At 48.2% G+C, this 22,441-nt stretch overlaps 2 protein-coding genes and 1 long non-coding RNA gene across 4 annotated transcripts in view; 1 reads left to right on the top strand and 2 right to left on the bottom strand.

The window, feature by feature from the left end:
• Positions 1-54: 54 nt before the first annotated feature.
• UTS2B (urotensin 2B) lies at positions 55-9,447 on the bottom strand. Its single transcript, XM_040613467.1, has 5 exons — positions 9,250-9,447; positions 6,881-6,982; positions 3,878-3,915; positions 2,435-2,528; positions 55-689 (listed from the first exon to the last, which is right to left on the bottom strand). The coding sequence occupies exons 1-5, from the start codon at positions 9,371-9,373 to the stop codon at positions 664-666; spliced, it is 384 nt and encodes a 127-aa protein (XP_040469401.1). The 5' UTR covers positions 9,374-9,447; the 3' UTR covers positions 55-663.
• Positions 9,448-18,241: 8,794 nt separating this feature from the next.
• LOC121096860 lies at positions 18,242-21,968 on the bottom strand. Its single transcript, XR_005830707.1, has 3 exons — positions 21,432-21,968; positions 18,910-19,114; positions 18,242-18,814 (listed from the first exon to the last, which is right to left on the bottom strand). It is a non-coding gene; the product is annotated as an uncharacterized LOC121096860 (long non-coding RNA).
• A 105-nt stretch (positions 21,969-22,073) lies between these two features.
• The window catches only part of CCDC50 (coiled-coil domain containing 50), a 45,436-nt gene continuing 45,068 nt past the window's right edge, over positions 22,074-22,441 (top strand). Inside the window, exon 1 of one of the 2 annotated variants that reach the window (XM_040613922.1) lies at positions 22,074-22,267. In XM_040613922.1, the coding sequence (XP_040469856.1) occupies positions 22,219-22,267 (49 nt within the window). In that variant the 5' untranslated portion in view covers positions 22,074-22,218. The remainder of the gene's footprint in view (positions 22,268-22,441) is intronic. The other variant, XM_040613923.1, reaches the window with a different exon arrangement.

Here is a 22,441-nt window from a genome sequence, read left to right as displayed (position 1 = left end):
CCCCTTGGGCCTCTGCAGGAGGTGAGAAAGAAAAGAGCACATGCTTCTGTGCAACAGAAAACCTTTATTGGAATGATATCCAAAGGATCCAGGCTTCTGTGCCTGTCCTCCCCCAAACCTACTGTGTATGCTGATGGGACATTGAGGAGCAGTTCTGGCTCAGCAAGCCGAGGCAGCCCCGAGCCCTCCACGTTACACCCCATCTGCCCTCCTGTCCCGACAGCAGGTGTGGGGTCATCACAGACCTGCTCGCAGGAGGTGACGGGAAACCCAGACACCACCATGAGCAAGGTCTGCAGACGTGGGCAGAGGCCCAAGGCTCAGGGGAAGCGCGTTGGTGCGCGGTGCCTTGGGGGACCTGGTGAGCAGGTGAGGAGTGAGCAGTGGCAGCAGGCTGAACGGTGCACGCAGGGCAGCGAGGACAGTTGGGAAGCATCTTCCCAGTAGGTCACAGTAGCTGAAACATGGAAGGAACAGTGGAGAGTGGTAGTGGGCTACCAGCTCCTGTCACAGTCCCTGTTAGACTTGGCTGTGGTGTGGTCATGGAGGGTGGCATCCAACTTAGCAGCACGATGAGAGAACAGAACAAACTCTTAACACATTAATACCCAGCCAGGCGGTTTGGGGAAGGGCTCATCTTCATCCTCCAGTCCTGGTGAGCCTTCAGATGCAGTATTTCCAAAAGCAGGCTGGGAAGGGACACAAGAGAAGGATGTTAGCACCCAAAAATACATTTTCCAGCTTCCTGCTCTAGCCCTGGAGTGGGTTTCAAAAGCTCTGTGTCTTGGGAGAGTTGAGGTGTGAAGCCAGCATCGTGGTTTCTGGGCAAATCTCAGTAAATAGCTTTTACTTCTTCTAACACTTTTAGAAGGTGTTTCTTTTAGCTGCTTATTGTGTAATTAAGGGGTCTCAAAGTTGTTTCCATGTTGCTTGATTTATAAGGGTTTGCTTTTCCTTTTGCACTGCTTCAGCAGTATCAGGAAGCAGCTTTTTCTTTCTTGACTACTGGCCAGCAGTTTTGCTGCCTCAGAGGTGTATGCAGGGTTTTTCACCTGTGGCTGCCTGGAAAAGCAGGATACTGACTTGGAGAGATCAGATCTGGTCCTTACAATTTTTTTTTTTAAACCTCACAATTATTTTTTTAAAACTCTCTCACTCTGCTTTAACTGTCCTCCAAACAAAATTGATCTCTGTGGGAACTTCTAGGAAGACTAGATTAGGGAAGGATGCACATTTTGGTGTTGGAAAAAATAGCTGTATCACCAGCATGCTCTGTTCTTTGAATCCTGTGTGGGTCTCCTATTGTCAAGTATGAGCAGAGATTTCTACCTGGTGTTTGAAAGCAGGATCTTGGGAGAAAGCTTCTACTGAATCAGCAGTGCTTATGCTGAGACACGAGCTCCTCCCAGGCTGGAAGGGCTTTAGATGAAAGTAAAGATTCTCTGCTTTATTTTCTGGCAGAATCTGATACAAACCTGGCAGTGGGAAGTAGTTTTATCTGCATTTGAACCTTCCAGATTGGTGGGGGCATTAATTAGATCAGGCGAATTAATGACAGCCTCCAGGGTTGCTTATAAATTGCAGACTGTCTATGGATCACCTAAGCACTTCAGCCAGCCTTGCACAAAGGGATTTTGCCTCGGCTGTCTGGCAGGTTGTCAGCTTGTGTGTGCACAGAGCCCGTGGGGTAAGGGCAGAACCAGCTCTTTTGTGTTTAGGCCAGATCTGTCATCAGTGACTTCTAGTTTACAGCTGCCACTGCTTCACGGAGGAATCCACTGGAATGGTGGTGTCCGTGCGCTTGTCAGGAGCAGCCTTGCAGGATCACTGGTGCAATATGCTCTTGAGTCACTGGATACAGACAGGACAAAGCTTGGAGACCAACTGGGGGACCTACCAGATCTTAGTTCCCTGCATTCTTGGTTGATTTCCACATCCTTTTTAGCTGCTTTTCAGCAGTACAAACAAATGCTCCTTTTTTCTCTGTAGGGAGGCAGTGACCTTGGCAGAGGGGAATGCATGCAGTCCACATGCCTCATTACGCGTTCAACACTAGCCTTGTGCCCAGAGCAAAGTGATGGGTGCACTGTGGGGATGTGTTCATGCAGAACTCACTCCCTCCAGGACAGGCACTCATTGCTCATAAAACCCTGTGTTCCCCTGTGAAAAGAGGGGTGTAATGCTGACTGCCTCCTGTGAGGTCCTGGGTGTGCAGACCCAGTGTATCTGCTCCTGCAGCAGACTGGGTTGGGTATGCAGTCCTTCTCACCAGCTGCTAAACCAGCCAGCCATTAACAGGCCAGGACTGCTAGAAAAGTTGCCAACCTGTTTTTCAGATTATTTGGGACTTGTTTACTGTCACTGTGTTGCAGAAAGCAAGCCCTGGAGATGAGACCTGGATGGGATGGCTGCAGGGCTTTAACCCAAAACCTACCGCGTTTTCTGGGCTGAGATGCTGAAAGACTTTCCAAGGCATAGGCCACCTCTGAGCCTTCCTCAGTTGAGAGCTGATCCTTCAACTTCTCCAGCTGTTTAAACACAAACACAGCAGTAAACCAATGCCCCAGCATGAGGAGCTCCACAGCATGCTGGCAAGTGCAGGGCAGCTCAGAGGCAGGAGGTACAGGCAGCCTGGCTGACAACATTGCTGGGGAGGACAGGGTCTTCCCTGGAGCAGGACCATTCCAGAAGGATCTGTCTTTAGAGCACTTACACCTCCTCACGTCCTCCCTGATCAAGCTGCTTGTTTGGTGGCAGCAGCGTGGGCTGCCAGAGCTCTCTGCTTCCCCACCACCCCAGGGTGCAAACCCCTGTGGAGAAGAGGCTGTGTAGGAAGGATATTGCACAAAGAGCCAAGTCGTTGCTGGGGCAGGAGGTCTCTATCCCCCGCAGCAGAGAGCATCACTTCTCCGTTGCTCTGGGTTGTCCCTCCCCTCCCTTTCCCCCAGTTCTTGCTAACTTCCCTTGGTTATAGTGTGGAAGGTCCATGGTATTTCCCCTCCATCTGTAGCTGTTCTTTTCTAATAGACTGGGAACGCCTATGGCCATCATCTAGACTTCTGCTCTGGCACTGTTGCTTCCAGGAAGCCAGAGCCTTATGTCTTTCAGAACTGGAGCAAGGGGCTGGGGTAGGAGCTGGCAGCCTCCAATCTGGCATGCTGTACGGTGATTTTTCTATCTGAAAAGTGCCAAGTGGAATCCAGCAGGACCTCCAGGATCCACAAACAGCTGGACCTGGCCTGAGAAAGAGGAAAAAGGGCTTCTGCTGCCTGTGGGGTTTGGGGCATAGAAGAAGCCATGTCAAGGTTGCTACACAGCTTTCCTTGTTCCTGGGCACGGGGTGTAGGATGGGGTTTCCCCTTGCTACCTGTGTGTGCTGTGCTCTGCTCAGCACAGCAGGGCTCTGACCCTGGCTGGAGCCTCCATACTGGTAAAGAGCCCAGACAGAAATCATTCTGGATTAGGTGTGCAGTGGCTATTCCTCTAACTCCAGCCCATTATCTAATGCAGCCAGTTGGTCCAATGCCTAGGAAGGCAACAAGACCTCCTCTTCTTCCTCCCTTTTCTTCCATGGACACTTCCTTTAGCATTTTTCTTTTTCCTGGCTTGGCCTTCACTGGCCTTTCACCAGTGGCAGAAGCAGGACCTGCCTCAGTTTCTATCGCACTGGCCTCTAGCCTTGCTTTCTTTTATCTTTTCCAGTGTATGCAGCTATTTAGCCCAGGTTCTGCTTTTCCCTTTGTGCTCACATTATAGCAGCAGAATGAAGAGCAGTGGGATGCAAAGATAGAAGAATAGGGCACAAAGACGGTATGCACAATTGTTTAGCTGTTCGCACAACAGCACACATATATGTGTCTGTGCATTTGCTCCTCACCTGTTCAAGCTCTTCAAATTTCTTTGCCAGCTCCCAGTCTGCAAGAAGGGAGAGAGTAACATCAGTATCTGCATTGCTTCTCACAGCTCAAATCAAAAACATTTTCTACATTTAACCTCCTCAAGGGCTGACAAGAAAAGACCTAGTTATCATTTAATTCTTATTAGTGATCTCCAAATCTATGGTAGCAGAACCAGTGACAGAAAAGTGGGCTTCCTTTGCTGAATTCTATGGGACTTTACCCTAATTCTCCATTACAAGGAAGGCTTCCTTATCATTAAGCAGGCTTTAAGGGAATTGGTCCAACAAGGTCACAGACTGTGTGATACCAGCTCAGGTGAACTGGTTTTGCTGCTTTTTAATTTTTAGCCTGATAATAGCAAATCTCTGATGCTGCCTTTTCTGTCACTGGCCATTTATATGAACTCCCATTGCTTCCTTTAAGACTTGTTTACCCCCACATCACCATACAGGCAGAAGTCAGAAGACACAGATTTAGCCCAGCATAACTTAGTGCTTTTTAAATCAGCGAACGTTGGAGTTGGCAGAGTGGAGCAACAGGCAAAATAACGCAGCAGCAAGTGCAGGGATTCCACACCTCTACATGCTAGGGGAGCACGGGGACCAGCTGCACAGATCAGACTTAGAGATCTCAAGGTTGGGCAGTACTGTACTGGACTGTCACAAACCTGTGCAGGTGGATGAGTGAACTGCCCTGAGATATCCCACCCAGGGCAAGCGGAGGGTTAGGTGCCTACGAATGGGATCTAAAACCTCCAGCTGCATTGGGAAGGGCCTGAGCTAGCAACAGGGAAAGCTGCAGGAAGGGATGGGGGATTTAAATCTCATTCCTCTTGAGGACTGAGGTACCTTATTCCAGACTCAAAACGATGTCAAAGCCAGTTAATTTTTTAATAAGATAAATGAAACAATGGAAATCACAACAAATTAAGCTCAGTCAAAGCTGAGCGACTGGACTACAGCAATTCTTCTGGGAGGGGAACACAAAATAATCAGCTGGTTTCAAGTGCCAGTTTGGGAAAAAATGTGCTAAAATAAGCAGGAACAACTAGGAAAGAGCTAAAGAATGTCTCTGCTGGGTCCCCCAAGAAAGCCAAAAACCAGTCACAGAGCTGCCTCCTTTGTCTGCTCCCAACGTGGAAGCAGGAGTTGGTCTGCATCTCCAAGGGGATTTAAGACATAATTCCCCCTGATTTCAGATAAGACTTCAGCACAGAGACACATCACCAGACTTGGGCTTTTTTTTAAACATTTGAAACTGAGCAGGAGGGTGCCAAGAAAGAGCTGACTGCTTTCTCAGTTTCTCCTTCAAGAAGGAACAATTCCATTGAAAAATCCTGAATATTTTCTGACAGATATTCATCCAACAGAAAAAGCAGCAGTTCTTAAGTCCATTACATCAGGGGTTGGTTTGAGACATGGTCTGGGGATGAGGATGTGCTGTGAGTCAGGAGGTGGGGGCTCTGTTCCTGGCACTGCCAGCAATGACTTCAGGCAGATTCCTCCTAAGTGTGTCTTTTCATATCCATAAGGTAGAGAAAGCCAGGTCTGCATATCTACAAGTCAAAAGTTCCATTTTTTATTTTTCTATGGTGATGATGGCAATTGTTGTTCTACGCACTTTTACCTCTTTCAGAGATTCAAGTGCCTATTTTGGCGCAACTTTCCACAAACCATAAGCTTGGCCAATGATTGCTATGAATAGAAAATTAACAGCGGTCGAAATTTGGAACAGATTAACTCAGGCAGGGGGAAGGAAGTTAATTTATGGGTGAAGCCTTGAGAAACTGCCTGCTGTAAATCCTCTGTCTGTGCTCTGCTCAGAGATTCATTATATTCAATTGTCTGGCGTAAAATGCAGCCTTTCCTCTAGGAGTAATAAGTGCAATAATCCATAAACCAATCATAAAAATGTTATTTCTTGAATGCATCCCCTTTGCAAGAAGAATGCCTTTGTTAGTATAAGGACTTGATTTATTTGTGTTTATTTACTTGTCCCAGGATTGTTTAACCACTGCCTCACTGCAGTAACAAGGGGCTGGGGAGGAGCACTGAGTGATTTTGACAAATGGATTTTCATAACAAAATTTTTGCTGGGCTCTGTTCTTGCCTGTTTTCACAGGGAAGGCAGCTTCCTGCTCCGAGACGACCGCATACAGCCCAAACCCTCCCCTGGCTGCAGCGGCCGTGGGAATAGCTGACCCCTGTGATCCATATGGCACTTGTGATAGCGGTGCCTAGTGTCATGGAAAGCCCAAGTTTCTCTTCAGCAGGTCTGAGTTTAGCCACATGCGGGTGGCTTTGAATTTGGTGTCTGTTCATAGAGCACAGGCAGGAAAAGCCTCAGTGTGACCCGTCTTTGCCCCCTCTGCGGTGTGGGAAAAGGTTGTTGTCTCAACCTTTGCCAGCAGTAGCAGGGGTTTAAGCTAAGACAGGAGCTCCCACTACCCTTGTCCCAACCTACACCCGACCCCAGGGGATCTCAGCCATATGCTCTCTGCAAAATCTAGATGCTCTCGGTGTGCTCACAAGATGCTGCTGATTTTAGCATGCCTGCAAGACACGGAGCTCTCGCTCAATAGCACATGGGGCTGTATGGGGTGTGGGTGGAGAGGTGACTCCCAAGGCTGGCTCATGCTCCAGGCATAGTACACAAACATCTCAGGGATAGCAGGGGCACAGGGACTCGGCAGCGTCTCTTCTTGTTATTACTTTTGTACACACATGTGCTCCTTTGCCAGCTCAGTGTCAAGTGTCTGAGGATCTAGGGCGCATGTTTCTGGGAAGCTTCACATCACATTGCAAAAGCAGGTCCAGGAGCCCCATGATGGAGAACATCTGACATTAATCATGCGTTGGCACCATACTGGGTGCTTCCACTTTCTGAGCAGCTGGTATTTCTGAGAAACCTGGGGAACAGGTTCCTTGCAGTCATGCAAACACAGATTCAGGAAGCTGAGATCTCCCATCCCCTTTGCTTACCAATATTTTCTGGCCTCCGCCATGCGAGCTTCTTATTAAGAAGCAGAGTCAGCAGTGTGTCCTCATGATTTGCGTCTTCTCTCTCCGGAAGCACTCGGTTCTCTGCAGCACATAAAATACACTTTTTTGATTTCTAATGACAAAAAGGGTGGATCCTCCAGCCCCCAACATTAAAACAAAAATTAAGAAGGCTAAGAAGTGGAAGGAAAATATCTCCCGTCAGCATTTTTTCAGGGTGGAAGGAGCTTGGGGGAAGGCAATGATGTATGAGCACAGAATAAGAAGTCCAGGCGGCGATGGCTGGGTCTGAAGGGGTGCAGGACGGGGGAGCCCTCCCTGCCAGCTCTGGGCTGCTGGCCAGTCCTGCTGCAGCCTCATCAGCAAGGCTGGCTGCAGAGAGCTGGAGACGTCACCTTGCTTTAGACAGCCCTGACCTCTTCTGCAAGGCGGATGTAGCAGATGCCTCTGCAAAGCCAGGCAGCAACCCGCGAGATCCTTGCTTCTCAAAACTGCAGGTGTCCCCCCCCAGTCGCACCTTGCCAGGGCTGACAGAGGTGGGAACTCACCCCTCAGGAGGGCTGGTGTGTGTGTGCCGTGCGGAGCAGCCCTCAGCCCCGCAGTCTGCTCTGGCGCTCGCTCAGCCCTGGGGCTGCTCCGACTGCCAGGGGTATTAAAGGATTCCTCTGAACAGAACCAGTGTGTGGAGGAGTTTGAAGTGAGCCTCTTTCTCCTCGAGGAAACCTCTTACAGACAGTAGCTGTAGACCATGCAGAATTTTTTTGTTTTCCAGGAAAAACCTCCCCAGGCTGCTGTCCTGAAGCAATTTGGCCTTCTCTATGAGGCCCCTTCAGGGAGCTTTCTCAGTGGTTTTGTTTTGCTTTAGCGGTTGTGGCTATGCCCTCAAATGAATGCTTGTGGAGGTCAAGGGTTCAGCAGAAACCAGCGGACATAAGGGATGGGACTAAGCAGAGCCCTGACAGCTCTGAGACCCTCCCAGCTCTGCTGAACAGATTTCCAGAATCATCTGAAACTTGAATGTTGGATTCATTTTTGAGAATGACAGAATGGGAGCTAGACTTTACAGAGAGAATGCCCATTCCCCAAAATCTTTGCTCTGAACACCCCTGCCCCACACCCAGACTCTACAAAGCCCCGGAAGATGCCTACAAAATCCATGGAAAATACTAAGAAATTATACAGAAAGGCTTATTTTCTCTTCTTCCAAGATCTTTAGGACTTTCACTCACTCCCTTCAAGGAGGTGAGAAAGGGGAAAATGTTCTCATTTAGCCATCAGCCCTACATAGCTGCGGTGGAATGAATGCAATTATTTTCGATACACACGAGACAAAACATTGTACCAGATGAGCCTTAAGGATGCTCAAGAGTATGTGGGAATCAGCTCCATTAGCTAAAGTCACATAAATCTGCAGAAGCAGAGGGGCCCTGGCCAAAGCGATGCTCCAAGTATTTGGCCAGACTCAACGCTGCCTCACCCTGCGGCTGGAGCTGCTGGTCCTGATTGTGATCTCTGGAAGTAAACCCGAGGGAGTCAGCAGAGCTACGCTCTGTGTGAAACTTGCAGTTAGCATGGAGTGCTATAAACCTCGTTCCTAGGTCTGAGAGACAGTTATGATTTTAAAATAGCTACTTTTAGTCATTTGGGGGATTTGCTACAGAAAAAAAAACCCTATAAACACTCCAATAAAACTAAACAGAAGCAATATTTAGATAGAGTGGCCTCAGGAATGTTTTGGTTGTCATTACAAAAATAAATAGTTGATATAAGAGGAAAAATAATTTGAAAAGCAATGTTATTTTCAAGCCTATATTTAGCTGCTCTTTTTTTTCCACTGCCAAGTCTCTTTAAGGAAGAAGATTAATGATTGACATTTCCCTGCAGTGTAAGTTCAAGCTAAGATTAATTTAAATTATGGAGAAGAACATATATAAAGAAGTTTTGTGGGTAAGAAAAGTTCAGCAGCACCCTACTACTGACATTTACAAACTGTCAAATCTCATATGGTACATACTAGAATTGCTACTCTCTGGTATTTTAATGTTTTTCTTTGGAAATTTTCTTTTGAGAGAGAAAGAGCTACCCTTACCAGATTTCACCAGATCCGATATTTTTACTGATTAGCAGAATGTGTCATACGACTAGCTGCAGACCAGAAGGACAGCTTTAGCTCATGCTAATATGCACAAGTCTCCGGATAGCACCCCTGTTAATTGATTGTTTCGGGTAGCTCAAGGTTCATTTTATTTTCTTTCACAGACATGCGAGTGTCGCATTGGCCATGACAAGCAGCAAAGCAAAGCAAAAAGAGAACCACCTACCTGTGTCATCTAGTCTGTGTGCCAGCTTACCTTGTAGTAAAAAAGGCTCTCCATGTGTAGACGGGACGTACACAGTTATGGTCAAGATGGTTAGCATTCCAAGGAACAGTGGGACAGACCCCATCTTCTCCGTGTTCCCACCACCCAAAAGCATGCTTCCTTCAGGCACGGTGGAGGACTTCAATGCAACCCAGTGCCAGATGAGCTCACTTTTAAGAGGCAGTGGATGTGCCGTGTTTGCAAATGGCCTTTGGAGGAGGGGAGAAAAATATCTCTTGAGATATAATTCAACCTGTCAATATGATTCACTCCTTTGGGAGTGGACAGAACAACCCAGTAACAGATGTCAGATGGAACCTGTTCAATATATCTCATATCAGACTGATCTAATGAATTCTGATGTTTCCTCAGGCATGCACCATCCATGCATGTTGATATACATTCCATACGTACATACATTAAAAATATTTTTGGGGGGCTGCTGCTTTAATGGAGTTCAGACATGAGGACTCCCACATTAGCAAGGAAGATTTGTCTAATGTACACGTTGCCATATGTCATCGGTTTGGACAGAATCAGGTTAATGGGTTTTTGTAATTCATCATCTTACTTCCTAGTGCCTATATTAATTAATGCGAGATATAATGAGTGCTGAAGTGGTGGGAAACAGAGGGGGAGAGCTATTTTCATTTAAATGATTGGAGGATGTTGAGAGTGTCTCGCTCACCATGACTTATGGCTTTGTCAACGGGAAAGGCATCACACCCTATTTTGGGATTATGTCTGAGTGGGGGAGTGCGGATTTGGCAGCAGATATGGAATACATCAAGGATGGGCAACTGTCTTCGTTTTTTTCTTGGGGAATAAAAGAAGTGGAAGGTCAGATGCTGGCTCTGGCTGCACAGACATTTTTTATTAGAGCAAAGTATTGAGACACATTGCACATATTGCATGTCTTCTCAGGTCATGACTACATCTTAGTTTGGCTTCTATTTGTCGTCTGTCCATCATTCTTGATCAGAGACCTGCTACTCGTTTTCTATTACCACCTTATCAAGAAAGATGTTGTGATAGTAACAGCACTAAACTTTGTTGTTCACTTCTGCTTCTTCTACAGAACTGAATGATCTGTACTTATTCTGGTTTAACCCCAGACAGCAACTACACCCCACGCAGCCGGTCGCTCGCTCCCCCCACAGTGGGATGGGGGAGAGAATCAGGCCACTCTCTGACTTGTACATACGCTCCTAGTGACTCACTTCATGTGCTTTTTTGACACCACATCATGCCAGATTACCCAACATAGCTTCATCTGATGGTACCTGCACTTCATCTTAGCTAGAAGGCACTATCATTTCCATGTTTGGGCTTTTGGCTTCTGGTCTCCAGCTCTCCTTACAAGTTTCTGTGTGCTTTGAATATTTATAGAATGACTAGCCTTTTAATATCGCTTTTAACATTTACTTTTTTTTCCTAAAAAACAGAGGGGGAGAGGCTCAGATTCTTTGCAAGAAGTACCTATGAAAATGAGTGTGATTCCATTAAGGAATACTCCTCCACTGAGAAGGAAAATTGCTGAATTTTCCCTGTAGATATTACACATACAAATAAACCAAACTTGCCTTTTCCCCCAGTCTGGTGAACCAGTGATCAACCAGCAGAAGTACTCCCCTTCTCCACAAAGTTCTGTTTGGACTGAAGGACACCTGTGCTCTACTGGGAACACTTCTCCAGTCGTCTCTGTCTCCCTAAAGATGCCTGTTTCAAATTGGTCAGAGGTGAGCAGCCCCCATGAAGCAGAGGCCATAACCTGATGAGCACCACCTTGCACATGAGTCCAGGGTGGGCAATAGTAGCTCTGACTCAAAACTATATTCTTAAAGAAAGGTCAGGTCCATTTTTACTTGGTATTAAATGACTTTCCAGACCCCTACCAGTCTGTCTTGAGATCTGCTGTGAGATTGGCTTTGCCTTGATATGGAAGGTGGGTTTCCCCATCTCATCTAAGTTTATGCAGAAGCCACAGATCTCACGACTGTTTTTTCCTACCCTTGGCTATAAGGCACCACGGGCTGTTGGCCGGCTTTTTCAGGAAGATGGGCTATTCCCTGGGATTTCTTCTTTCACTGTGGAATTCTGGGTCACTGCAACTGTTCAGCCCCCAAAGCAACTCATGTATAGTGTGCCAGTCCTTTCAAATGAGGGCCCTGGTGAAGGTGACAGACTGCCATTCTATATTTATGTACTAGAAGGGAGATTACTGGATCTTGTGAGGGGTGGATGCTCTCAGCAGATGGGTGGGTGAATAGATGCCTGACAGCTGCTGCCAGAGGCTAGTGGTCTTTATGCATTTATTGCAGTTACGAGATGGCTGATTTGCAGTGTTGGGCTTCTGTAAGACTCCCACCTGGGAAATTCCTTTGCTTTTAGCCTGTTTGTCCAGGTGCTGGAAATGCTATTACATTTTATTGTTCATATGTATATTATTCTCAATAGGAAAACAACATACTCTCCATATTCTCCCCGTTACTTTACTCAGTGATAACGTCTTCTATGTCATCCACTGAGCACTTGTGTCTAGAGCTCAAGGATAGTGAGAACATGAAGATACGAGCTCTACCTCCTGTGGTCCTAGTCTGTCTAAGCCTCTTCATGTAGAAGTATCCATTTTTGTAAAGCTATGCAGACTTCAGGTAATCAAACTGGAAAATTGACAGGGGTGGACAAAGTCAACCAGTCCACAGAGCAGAAATGGAGAAGACTTGGCCCAAGCAGATGCCATTAAGCTCAGCTGCTCCAGTTCTGGGTATGAGAGAGAGGAGTACATGTGTTGGGGTCCTGAGGGTGTTAACAGTCTGAAACAGCTTCAGCTGGGGTCTCCACCACCCTTTCTGCCCATAGGCTGAGGAGCCCCATTTAGACTCAGCCCTGGGCTCTTTCTGGTTTTGCCTGAGCTGTGTTGGAGGAACGCAGGTCTGCAGCTCAGCGGTGTCTGCCTGCCTATGGCCCCTTCTGATCTAGACCCAGACCTACAGGTTGACTTCCCTGCCTGACCTCAGACATGTTCTATCAGTGTGGACCTGTCTGGTGGCCACTGGGCTGTGTTTGAACCTGACTGCTATCATCAGGCCTGATTCTGACTAGTGGATTGACTTTCAGCTTGATCCTGGATCTGCCTCGTCTTTGTGGGCTTCCCTGATCACTGGGACCCTTGACTGAAGAAGGCTGCTGTCTCTGGGTCTGCCTTGCTTGCACCTCTTGGGATGGATCCCTGAACTGCTGACAGCATTGCTGCACTTGGCTCCCTGTTCCCTAGGGAGTGGCTGGCCCTTGCTGTTCTCGGACATCATGTTCCTCAAAATGTTCAGCTTCTTTCTGTGCAGAGACTCCTCTGTCAGGAGGAGTTAGCTCTGTTAGCCCTAATGAAGCTAGGGCTGCCTCCAGAAGAGATGCAGTCCCCAAATAACCTAACCTTTGTTTAACCCCAAAGCAGTAACCCTTGCAGTTTCAGAGGAAGCCTTAGACAAGGGGAATTCAGTGTGGGTTTTGAGTGACTTGTACGATGCAGGAGGCAATACGTAGCTGCTGAAAGCAGAGGAACATGAAAGGGCTACTCTCCAGAGCCAGCTTGGAGTGGCAGGTTTCCAGACCACTTTGTATGCTGTACATCTGGGATTTGGAGAGAGAGAGGATATTCTTTTATTTTCCAGAGCTTCCTGAGAACACGTGAAAACATCAAGTATTTCAGGTGAGTCTCAACAACATCCATGAGTTTTGCTGTGGTCTTATGGTCTCCACTTAACCATAGTATGCTTAGTCCCAAAGCGAACAACCTGCTGTGGGAGGACCTGTCAGGGAAGAGCCTTTACTTCAGAATGGGAGAAGAGGTGTATGAACTGTTCTGCAACCTCCTCACCAAGGATGGGACTTGGCTGCAGCCAGGTAGTCTCAGGTGGCAGAGACAGGTACTGCGCAGCACATATGCGGAGACTCACGGACTACTGTTTTCTTGCCTAGAGTGTTTCTAAGAGTAAGATGAGGGTGGGGAATAACAAATACATTTGGAAATGAGGAGGGGACATCTCTTATAGAGGGAAAGACAGAGTGGAGGCTTGACAGCCCCAGCAAAGCAGGGGAAGAAAGATGGTGAGCTTTTAGCAGGCAAGAAAGGGGAGCTGCCCTCACATGCAGGAGTGAAGTGTGCTTCATACGCAGTGTCGGAAAGGCAGGAGTAATTTATTCCTCACCCTGGGCAGTGATTTACAGTGTTCCTCCCCAGCCCTCCATGTGCTTCTCACTCCTGCCTATTCACATGCCAAACAAACTGTTTCTATCTTCTGTGGCCAAATCCTTTCTCTCTTCCATAGTGTCTGCCTTTCTTGTCTGTATCACCATTGTAGACTTGACACCGTTTGTCTCTGCTGTCTACATCCTATTGCATTTATCTGCTCCTCTGTGTCTCCAACTATGATTCACCAGGTATGAATCAGAGTAGAAGGTACTGAAAACTACCCTGTCCCCTTCAGTCTTGATCCCGTACACATTTAATATCTAATTTTGCCTCTGCCTGTGCCACTCCTACCCTGTGGTGAACTTGAGAGAACAAAACCCATTCCAGTCCCATTATTTTAAGCACCACTGGAAGGCGCTCGGATACTCTGCTGATGTGTAGTGCAAAGTCCCTGACAGAGCAGCTTGACTGCAGAAAGGAACTAAAATATTGTGCACAAGCCAGGAGAGCAGCCCTCCCTTGCAGCTCCCTGAGAGGAGGGACTGCATAATGAGGGGGGGAGGTATAGTTATAAAAATGAGATTCTCAGTTCCTTAGGGCACTGTTAAAAACAGTCAATATTTATGAAGCTTTTAGTCTGACTCATGCAATTTGTTCCCCCTTCTACGTGCTTGTCTTTGGGACTCAGTTTGGCCTGTTATTGCCATAAAATTAGATGCTATGGTTTAACTGTATCCTTGCTCTGAGAAAGGGAAAGGTCCAAGGCAGAGTGTAAAGCAGCTCAAGTTGCCACCTCACTGCAGGCAGCCAAGGGAGTGCACGCAGAAGGAAGCACCACCAGCTTCCATCAGATGGGCATCGTAGTAAAGCGGTCCTAGTGGTTAAGGCAGTGGAGGATGAGGAGTGCAGCTGGGCTGCCTGCCTGGCTTTCACATCTACTCTGGGGGCTGTCAGAAAACCATTCAGCTTCTCAGAGAACAGCTCCAAAGCATCTTCCTGGAGTGAGAGGCTGGAAGAGTAGTGCAGGAATGTGAAAGCATTGGATGTGGGAGGAGGCAGCCCATATAAGAAAGCAGGGAGCAGAGGCAGTTGTGGTACCATTCTCGCCTCTGCCTCTTAATTCTGAGCTGGAGCACCTCCTCCAGACTCAGTCTCCCATCCCTACTGACTGGGGTTAGTTGGCTGAGGTGCCTGGTGAGGAGATGAAGGTAATGTAGAAACCTTTTATGCTTTGAAATGTGCTGTGACCTGCTGGTCTCAAAGTAATTTCCAGTGATGCTCTTGAATGACGAATATTGGTGTGGCTGTGTAGGGACTAATGTGACCCCTGTGCCAGGCAGTGTCCTGAAGAGGCACAATCTGGAACAACCTGGTTAAACTGTTGGATTTACCCTGAGCTTGATCCCTCCCTGTTCTGACTCACCTTCTGCAAACTCTGAGTCCATCCTGAATGATGACTGAGAGCAGTACCCCTGAACTTGGCAAGGACACAGAGTGATGAGTAAGTGATGCTGTGACATGTCTTTGCAAAACTAGTGTCACCTAGAGAAGCTAGTCCCCCAGTAAAGGCAGTGGAACTAGAAAGGCTGAGAGCAATTTGGAGCAGGATCCTGCCTGTTTTTTTTTGAGAACCTCTTCCCTCGCTGTCATTTACAGCACATCAGAGAAACAGCCGCTTGTGGAAATGTCAGCTGAGGTGATAAAGCAGTACATGACCAACAAAAGGTAATTTCTAGAGCTGGGACTTGGCCTCCAAGCCCATCACCCCACCAGTAGTGGCAGACCTCAGCTCATTCTTTCTCGAAGACGGAAGTCATTGGTCATTCTCACCTATCCTGTGAGCACAAAAAGCCAGGAGAACCAAAAGTGGTAGCAGCTTCTATATTTTCTGATGGAGCTTGCCACTCTCTGAACAGAGGAGGGAAAATAAGAGGAACCAAGGATGAGATGTGTTATCTCTGCTGAGTAGCAGCGGGCTGTGCTGGGCTGCCTGACCTTGTCCCCAGGGAGCTGATGCACCCCCCCAGTGAGGTGGAGACCTTAGCTTGGCTGCCAAAAAGACACACGTGTATATTAGTGTGGCACTCGGGATACGCTAATTAGCTTGGCTTCTGGGTGAAATTGCCAGGGTAGCTGGGCTGGTTCTGGCACAGCTTCTGCAGAGCTATAGCACACAGGGCACTGCCTGCCTGCATGGAGTTACATATTTGGAAAGCCCTGGTTCCTCAGCAGTTCCAAGGGTGCTGGTGGTGAGGCACTGTGTCCTCCAGACCACACTGCAGCCACCAGCTGGTAAAATTTACTGGCTGCTGTACAGGCTGATGTGGACTTGGCAGCTCCCAGTGTGACCACAGCAGAATGAGCTGCCTCTTGATTTTTCTTGTTGCAGATGTTGGACTGAAGAGGCTCAGTGGTGCCTGTATCGAGGACCTCTGCAAGGATCCTTTGGTGTGGTCAGCAACCAACATGTGAATGAATGTGTGCATCCATCTGCCTCTGAATGTTTCCCCTGAATTTTGCACACTTCATTCTACTCCAGTCAGCCACCCTCAGTAAGTCTGAATTGAATGTAGCTTCTACATGTACTACTTTGTGTAATATGGCTGTATAGATGAGGCTGGGTGATTTCCTGCTAAAAATGCTGGGTGAGGCACTTTTAGAGTTGTGGAGGTCAACCCTGTTTGCTAACAGTACCAACTTTCACACTGTTCTTCCCCTTTCATGCTCTTCATCCTCTCAGTTCCCATCACCTGGTCTTTTGGTTTATTGAGAAATGTTACCCATCTTTTAGAAAACTGTCACTACAGGTCACTCAGGGGAGGGCTTAGAAGGTATACAGGTCTATTCTGTTCTAAGGAAACCTGCACAGACAACCATAATTCTTGCATTTCAGAGAGCTTGTCGTCTTACCTAGATTTTCTTTTGCATCCAGGGCTGCTGAGACTCTGTAATAGCATGCTGCACATGCAAAATAGTTTTTTTGGTGAGCCAACACCAATGCTTTGTGGATGTAAACTTGCATATAAAAATCATGAGTTGAAATGAGGGATCCAGCTGAGACTGTAGGACATATTAATCCCTTACCTTTTGGCCTGCTTTCCACCCTGCAGCCTAGGAAACAAGGGTGGCAGAGGTGATAACACATAATTTTTTTAGTTAGTTATTTTTAAAATACAGAAAATTATGAGCAGGTGGAAATCAAACGAGGTGATTTTTAGGTAGATCTAGAAATTTTTCGGAGCAGAATATAGGAAACTCCCTGCTAGGTAAGAACTGCACTTACTTCAGCCCCCACCAAACTCCCTCCAAAAATGTGTTGAAGTTTCATCCAGGCAGTAGCAACTGCAAATAGCAAGAACTAGCCAAGGTGCTTCACATTTGTTAGGCTTCTTATGCCTCCATTGTGTGGGCTTGCAGGCAGCTCCTTGCAGAGCGCTAGGTGAACAACATTTTGTTCTGGTGAGCTCTGTTCTTCTGACTTACAAGACTAAGGAAAGATGCACGGTGGACGAGGGAAGAAAAAAGTAGCAAATGCACCACTTCTAGTATTACTTCTCACTTTCATTGGTAAAGGAGATTTTTTGGAAGGCATTTGGTGTCTTTTGCTGATGTGAAACTTAACACTGTTTCACTTGGGGGGGAAATCACAAAAACTACAACCCTTGCAAATGTATATGTAAAATTGTGGGCAGAGATGCAGAGCTATTTTGCACTTTGCCGTTTCCAGGGTAGCCTATACAAGTATCTGATCTGTGCATGTAACTGAGCTGTGAGCAGCATCATACCTGACTTCAGACTGCATAGGTTCTCTCTCCAACTTGAAAGTCAACGAAAACCCTTGTTCTGTAAATGCATGGCTCATGATTTTCTGAGCGCCCCTCATTATGTTACATGTAAGCACAAGTTTATTCTCCTCTTTGTTCATTATTTGCAGTCACCCCATTCATTACCCCTGGTGTGCTTTGTAATACCTTAATCCTTGCAGGCTCCTGCTCTCCTTGTTCTTCAGGGAGTCTGAATTTCCACAGGCGCCATTCAGCTACCTACGGAAATTGCACACCTGCTTCTTGGTGCTCTTTGCCAATGCTGTAATGTTTGCTTCCTCTCAATGGCCCCTTCTGGCACAGGACTTCAAATCTCTTTTCGAGTGTCTTAGCTTAGAAATGTAGGGAGGTTAATGACTGAACTGTTGTTTGTTGGGTTGTTTTACTGCAAGTTTTTTCCCTGCATCCCTACATCACCTGTCCCCTGGGATACCCTGCAGCATCCCATGGGGTTAGGGGCAGATACTACCTGAGACCCCAAACTTTGATTTTTATTTATTGTAGGGAGAAAACAGGAGACTCTCATCCTTTAGGCTTCCTGGAAATAGAAAGGAGCCCTGTGTTGGTTTTTATACTAGGAATTTGAATTTGGGAAGAAAACCAAAAGTGCATGTCCCCAGCTCAGGTGAGAAGGAAGGTCACTCCCCTGGCATCAGTCACCACTGACCCACAGGTTTTGGACATGAGTTTGCGCAGCACCTGGTATCATGAGTCACTTAGAACCATTTCCCCCCCCCCCCCCCCCCCCCATCCCTTTACACTGACCATTAACTGAAGCACACGTTCCTGCCTGTAGGATCATTATGCTCTGTGTCTTCCCACAGCAGCCTCATCAGTTGGAAGTTAGCCTTGCCATCATTAAGGAAACTTTAACAAAGACTGTTCTGTTGAAAGTGAACATCTTGATGAAGCCTAATTTATTTCACAGTTGTTGTTATCCTGTTGACCTAAAATGACAGCAGGAGACTTGGAGAGGTGCCCAGTTTATTTAAGAAGCAAATACAAAATTGTCTCTCCCTGCCTGCAGAAAGCTTAGAGGCATAAGGGACTCCTAACTTCTGGTCCCAGTGCTCTGCCTGGCAGCTCCTGCACCTAAAAGCTTACTGTGTTTTTTCTGAAGGCCAGTCCAGATCGTGTTGTGTTAATTTGTTTTAAGAGTTCCAGCCTCTGCTTTGCACATCTTTACAGAAGTGTTTTCAGTGCTGTGAGAACAGGGAAAGTGGTGTGTGGTGCAGCAGCGTGACAATCTGGGTACCCTCCAGGAGTGCCATGTTTCTGGGGGCAGCATCAAATGTCTGGGTGCAAGTAGGTAAAATGCCCAGTCCTGGGGTTTAACACTTGTGTGGTGGCACAGTCCCAGCTGTGGTGCCATCTCTGAGCCCCTGCCTACAGCTGTCTGCTGGAGAACACCCCTCACCGATCATGGTGTGCCTGGTACGTGGGGTCTGCTGTGGAGAGTATCTGCTGGAGAGCACAGAGCCAAACAAGGTGCAGGATGCAAGGACGTGTCCAGGGTCACAGGTTGCAGCAAGAAGTCCATCTGGATATAAGATGAAAAATCATAATGAGCAAAGAACGGAACAAGAGCTCAGGGAGGTGCTGTGATCTCTAGCCTTCAAGATTTTCAAAACTCACCTGGGCAAGGCACTGAGCAACTTCATCAGATTTTGAAGCCTGTCCAGCTTTGAGCAGGGGGTTGGACTACAGCCCTGCAAATTCCTCCCTGACTAACATTAGTCCATGAAAGAAAAGTAAAGGTGTGGGTTGTATACTTCAGCTCAAATTCTTCATCAGCTTCCCAGTGGTTAGTCTTCCCAGCTTTATTGAGATTCATCAGCCACTGCAACACATACCATTTGTGAAGTTAGATGCTGTAGAATTTGCACGGGAAAAGCTGATGTCAGTCTAGCAAGACAGGCAAACACCTTCCATGCCCTTTGTCCAGAAGCACCAGCTTTTAGACATAAGTGAGAGGTGGGAGGGTGATTTGAGGTCTATGACAATAAGGAGCCCTTTGAGACCATAAGATGTGACGCTGCTGCAGCGTTGGCATTAAATCAGTAACTGCCTGGATCCTGTTTATTTCCTTCTCATCCCCTGTCCTGCTGTGGTCATTTTTGGTCTTTGAAGCATTCTATAATCTTCAAGTGGTTCATGCCATCTTCCAATCTCTGTTTTCATCTGACTTAATCTCAAAAATCAAGCTGAGAGGGAAGTCCAACATCAGGAACACAAAGGAAATACTTTTGTGTGTAGGACCTTGCCTTAGGGAACAGTGTTGACAAATGCTGTTCACTGGGTTTGCTTGCATTACCCTTCCCGGGAGCCTGTTCCAGCCTTTCTGTGCTCTGACAGCTAGAGATCTCTTTATTTCCAGCACCAAGAATATAATGTCCCTTATGTAGTCTCCCTGTAGTTTCCTTGGGTCCTAGCAGAGACCACCATCCCACTGCTATCACTGAGCTTCAGCAGATCTTGCAAGAACAAATGCATTTGCATGATTGAGGGAGCCACATAGTCTGTGTAGTAGAAACTTGAACCCAGGAACCTCAGGAACTACTCTGCTGGGACCCTGAGCATCAGGTACCAGATCTTGCTTTAGTGAAGCTACACATAGCCAGGAGCACAGCGCTCTTAACAGCTGCCAAAGCCACATCAGTCCAACACGGTATCTCTTGAGTGCAGTGCAGATTATGACTAATGCATATTGCTGGGGTTGGCCCTGGCCAGACAGTGTGATACAAATTCATTACTGAAGACTAGAGCGAAGAGCTGTGGGGATGGAGTAAAACACAGAATCACTGGGATGGACAGCTTACAAGTCGTATTCATAAATGTAGGGTCATAAAGGGGGCTCTGTTGCATTAAAGCTGTTGCGTAAATGTGAATGCTTCAGGCTTTCAGCTTCTGCTGCTTTGTATTGAATGCCTTATGCTGACAGAAGGGCAGGAGAAAACCATACTTCAGTTTTGGAAAGCTGTGACCTCTGTCAAATGAGTATGTTCTGTGCCACTTCTCCTGTATGTTCCTGGTTGCTTACCCCCTTCTTTTGTCCTCCCTTTTGTCCAATAATAAATGCTTACTCAGTGATCAAAAAGCTTGATTGGTAAAAGGTGAAGGATGTCCAGAGGAATATACTGAGTTCAGAAAATCTCAAATTTAGGAGAATCTAGAAATGGATTTGTAGACCCTCCATTAGCATGGGGCTGTTGTAACCACAGGGGGTATTTGCAAGCAGCCCAGTTGTATGGCTTGTATGAATGGCAGGGGGATTACGGGGGGAGCTGGGCAGAACTGGGACTGTGACGAGACAATTGGTGTGAGCTGCCCCTTGGAGGAACAAGACCCTGTGACTAATCCCAAACTGTATGATCATATGGAGTTCCTGGGAAGAGGGTGTCATCCTGCGTGTCACTCACCTCCCAGTAAATTAATACAACAGCCTCCTAGGTGGAAGACTTACCAGCTCTCAGCATATGCCAGCACATAGCAGAGGTGTGCTAGGTATGAGAAGGAATCACAAATATAGACAATTTAGTGATTTTTCCTGTGGAGAAGGCTAAGCGATTGAAGGAATGGTAAAGGCAGTCAGATTAAAGACAGTCTATGCATATCTGCTTTGTGGATGATGAAGCACCGTTTGAAAGAGGTGGAACTAAGGACAGCGTTCCTGAGTTTCAGAAAACAGACTTGAAAAACTCTGGAGTAGCACAAGGCTAACCCTTTGAAAATCAACACTTTTTTTTTTTTTCAGTTTCTTTAATGGTTTTACTTTTTAATAAATTGAAATATTATGCCTTTTGCCATTTTTTCTGAGGTCTGACATCCCACTACTTCTCCCTCTCAGGTCCTGCCCCAGTTGCCCAGGGCACAGAGCTCCTGGAGGCTGTCGGAGATGGGGAGCAGGAGATGGGCTCAGTCTCCCTCTCACCCCTGCATCCTCTTACTTGCCAGTGGCACAGGGGCCATAGGACATTAGAATAGAAGCTGGAGGCCACTCATTTCAAATGTGGCAGTACTGACTTAATCTGCTGCTCGTGTACTCCTGAGATACACCCTTATGTATGATCCAAACACTGAACAGTTGACATGAGTGAGTAGTTGTGCTGAGCACAGCCCGGAGAGGCTTAGACACCCCTAAATCCTCTTCCTCTTACCTCCTCCCTCTTTGCCCAGAGGACATCATCTCATGCTGTTTGCTGCTGGCAAGCAACGGTGCGTGGCAGCCGCGAGTGCCACCGGCCCTGCTGGAGGCTGGTACGGGGCAGAGCGCTGGTGGGGTTCAAGGGCCCCTCGAGGAGCCCCTCGGCCGGGGGTCCTGGGCCCGCAGTGCCCTCGGGGTGCGCCCGTCCCGGCAGGTCAGCCCCTCGCCCCCCTCCCTGCGGGACCAGCCGTGCCGGGGCTGCGGCACCCGCCTTTGGGGCTCGACCTGGGCACGTTTTCGCTTCCCAGCTCGGCGGGACACAGGCCAGCACTGGGGTGGGATGGCTTTGGGATGGGGAAGGAGGGGCTGAGGCACCGGGCCCGGCACGGGAAAGCGCCGGGGCACCCCAGCTGTCCGAGCGGCTTGGAACGCCGCCCCGGCGGTGGCAGGGGACCCCTCCATCCCACCCGCGCCCCTGCCAAATACCAATACAGTATCGATAACGGCGCTCGCAGGCCGCCCGTCCCGCGGAGCGGCCGCCCCGGCGCGGCCGGAGGAGCGGAGGGGGAGCAGCCGGGGCCGCCACCGCCCACCTGCGGGGGGGCCGAGGGGCGGCGAGCGGCAGCCCCGCCCCGCCCGGCGCTTTCTGTCCCCTCTCCCGCGCCGTACGGCCGGGCGCTCCGGCTCCATCCGCTGGCAACTTTGTAGCGCGGGGCGCGGGCGGCACCGCCGCGGCTCTGCCCTCACCGGGGGGCGCGGGCCGACCCCTCCCGGCCGCGGGCCGGCGGGCCCACCCCGCCATGGCCGGCATCGGCATCGACCACTCCAAGCTGCCCGGAGTGAAGGAAGGTGGGGGTCACCCCGGGAGGAGCGGAGCGGCTGGGGCGGGGGGCGCGGAGCGCGGCCCGGCGCGGGGGGGGCGGGACGGGACGGGGCTGCTTGGGGCGAGTTGGGGAAGGCAGGGGAGGAACTTATTGTTAAAAACAACAACAACAAAAATAATTATTTTAAAATTTTCCACCC

Source organism: Falco naumanni, chromosome 13 (assembly GCF_017639655.2).
Source record: "Falco naumanni isolate bFalNau1 chromosome 13, bFalNau1.pat, whole genome shotgun sequence".
Classification (NCBI taxonomy): domain Eukaryota; kingdom Metazoa; phylum Chordata; class Aves; order Falconiformes; family Falconidae; genus Falco; species Falco naumanni.
The sequence above is the reverse complement of the archived record's forward strand: the minus strand, read 5'-3'. Positions and strand labels throughout refer to the sequence as shown.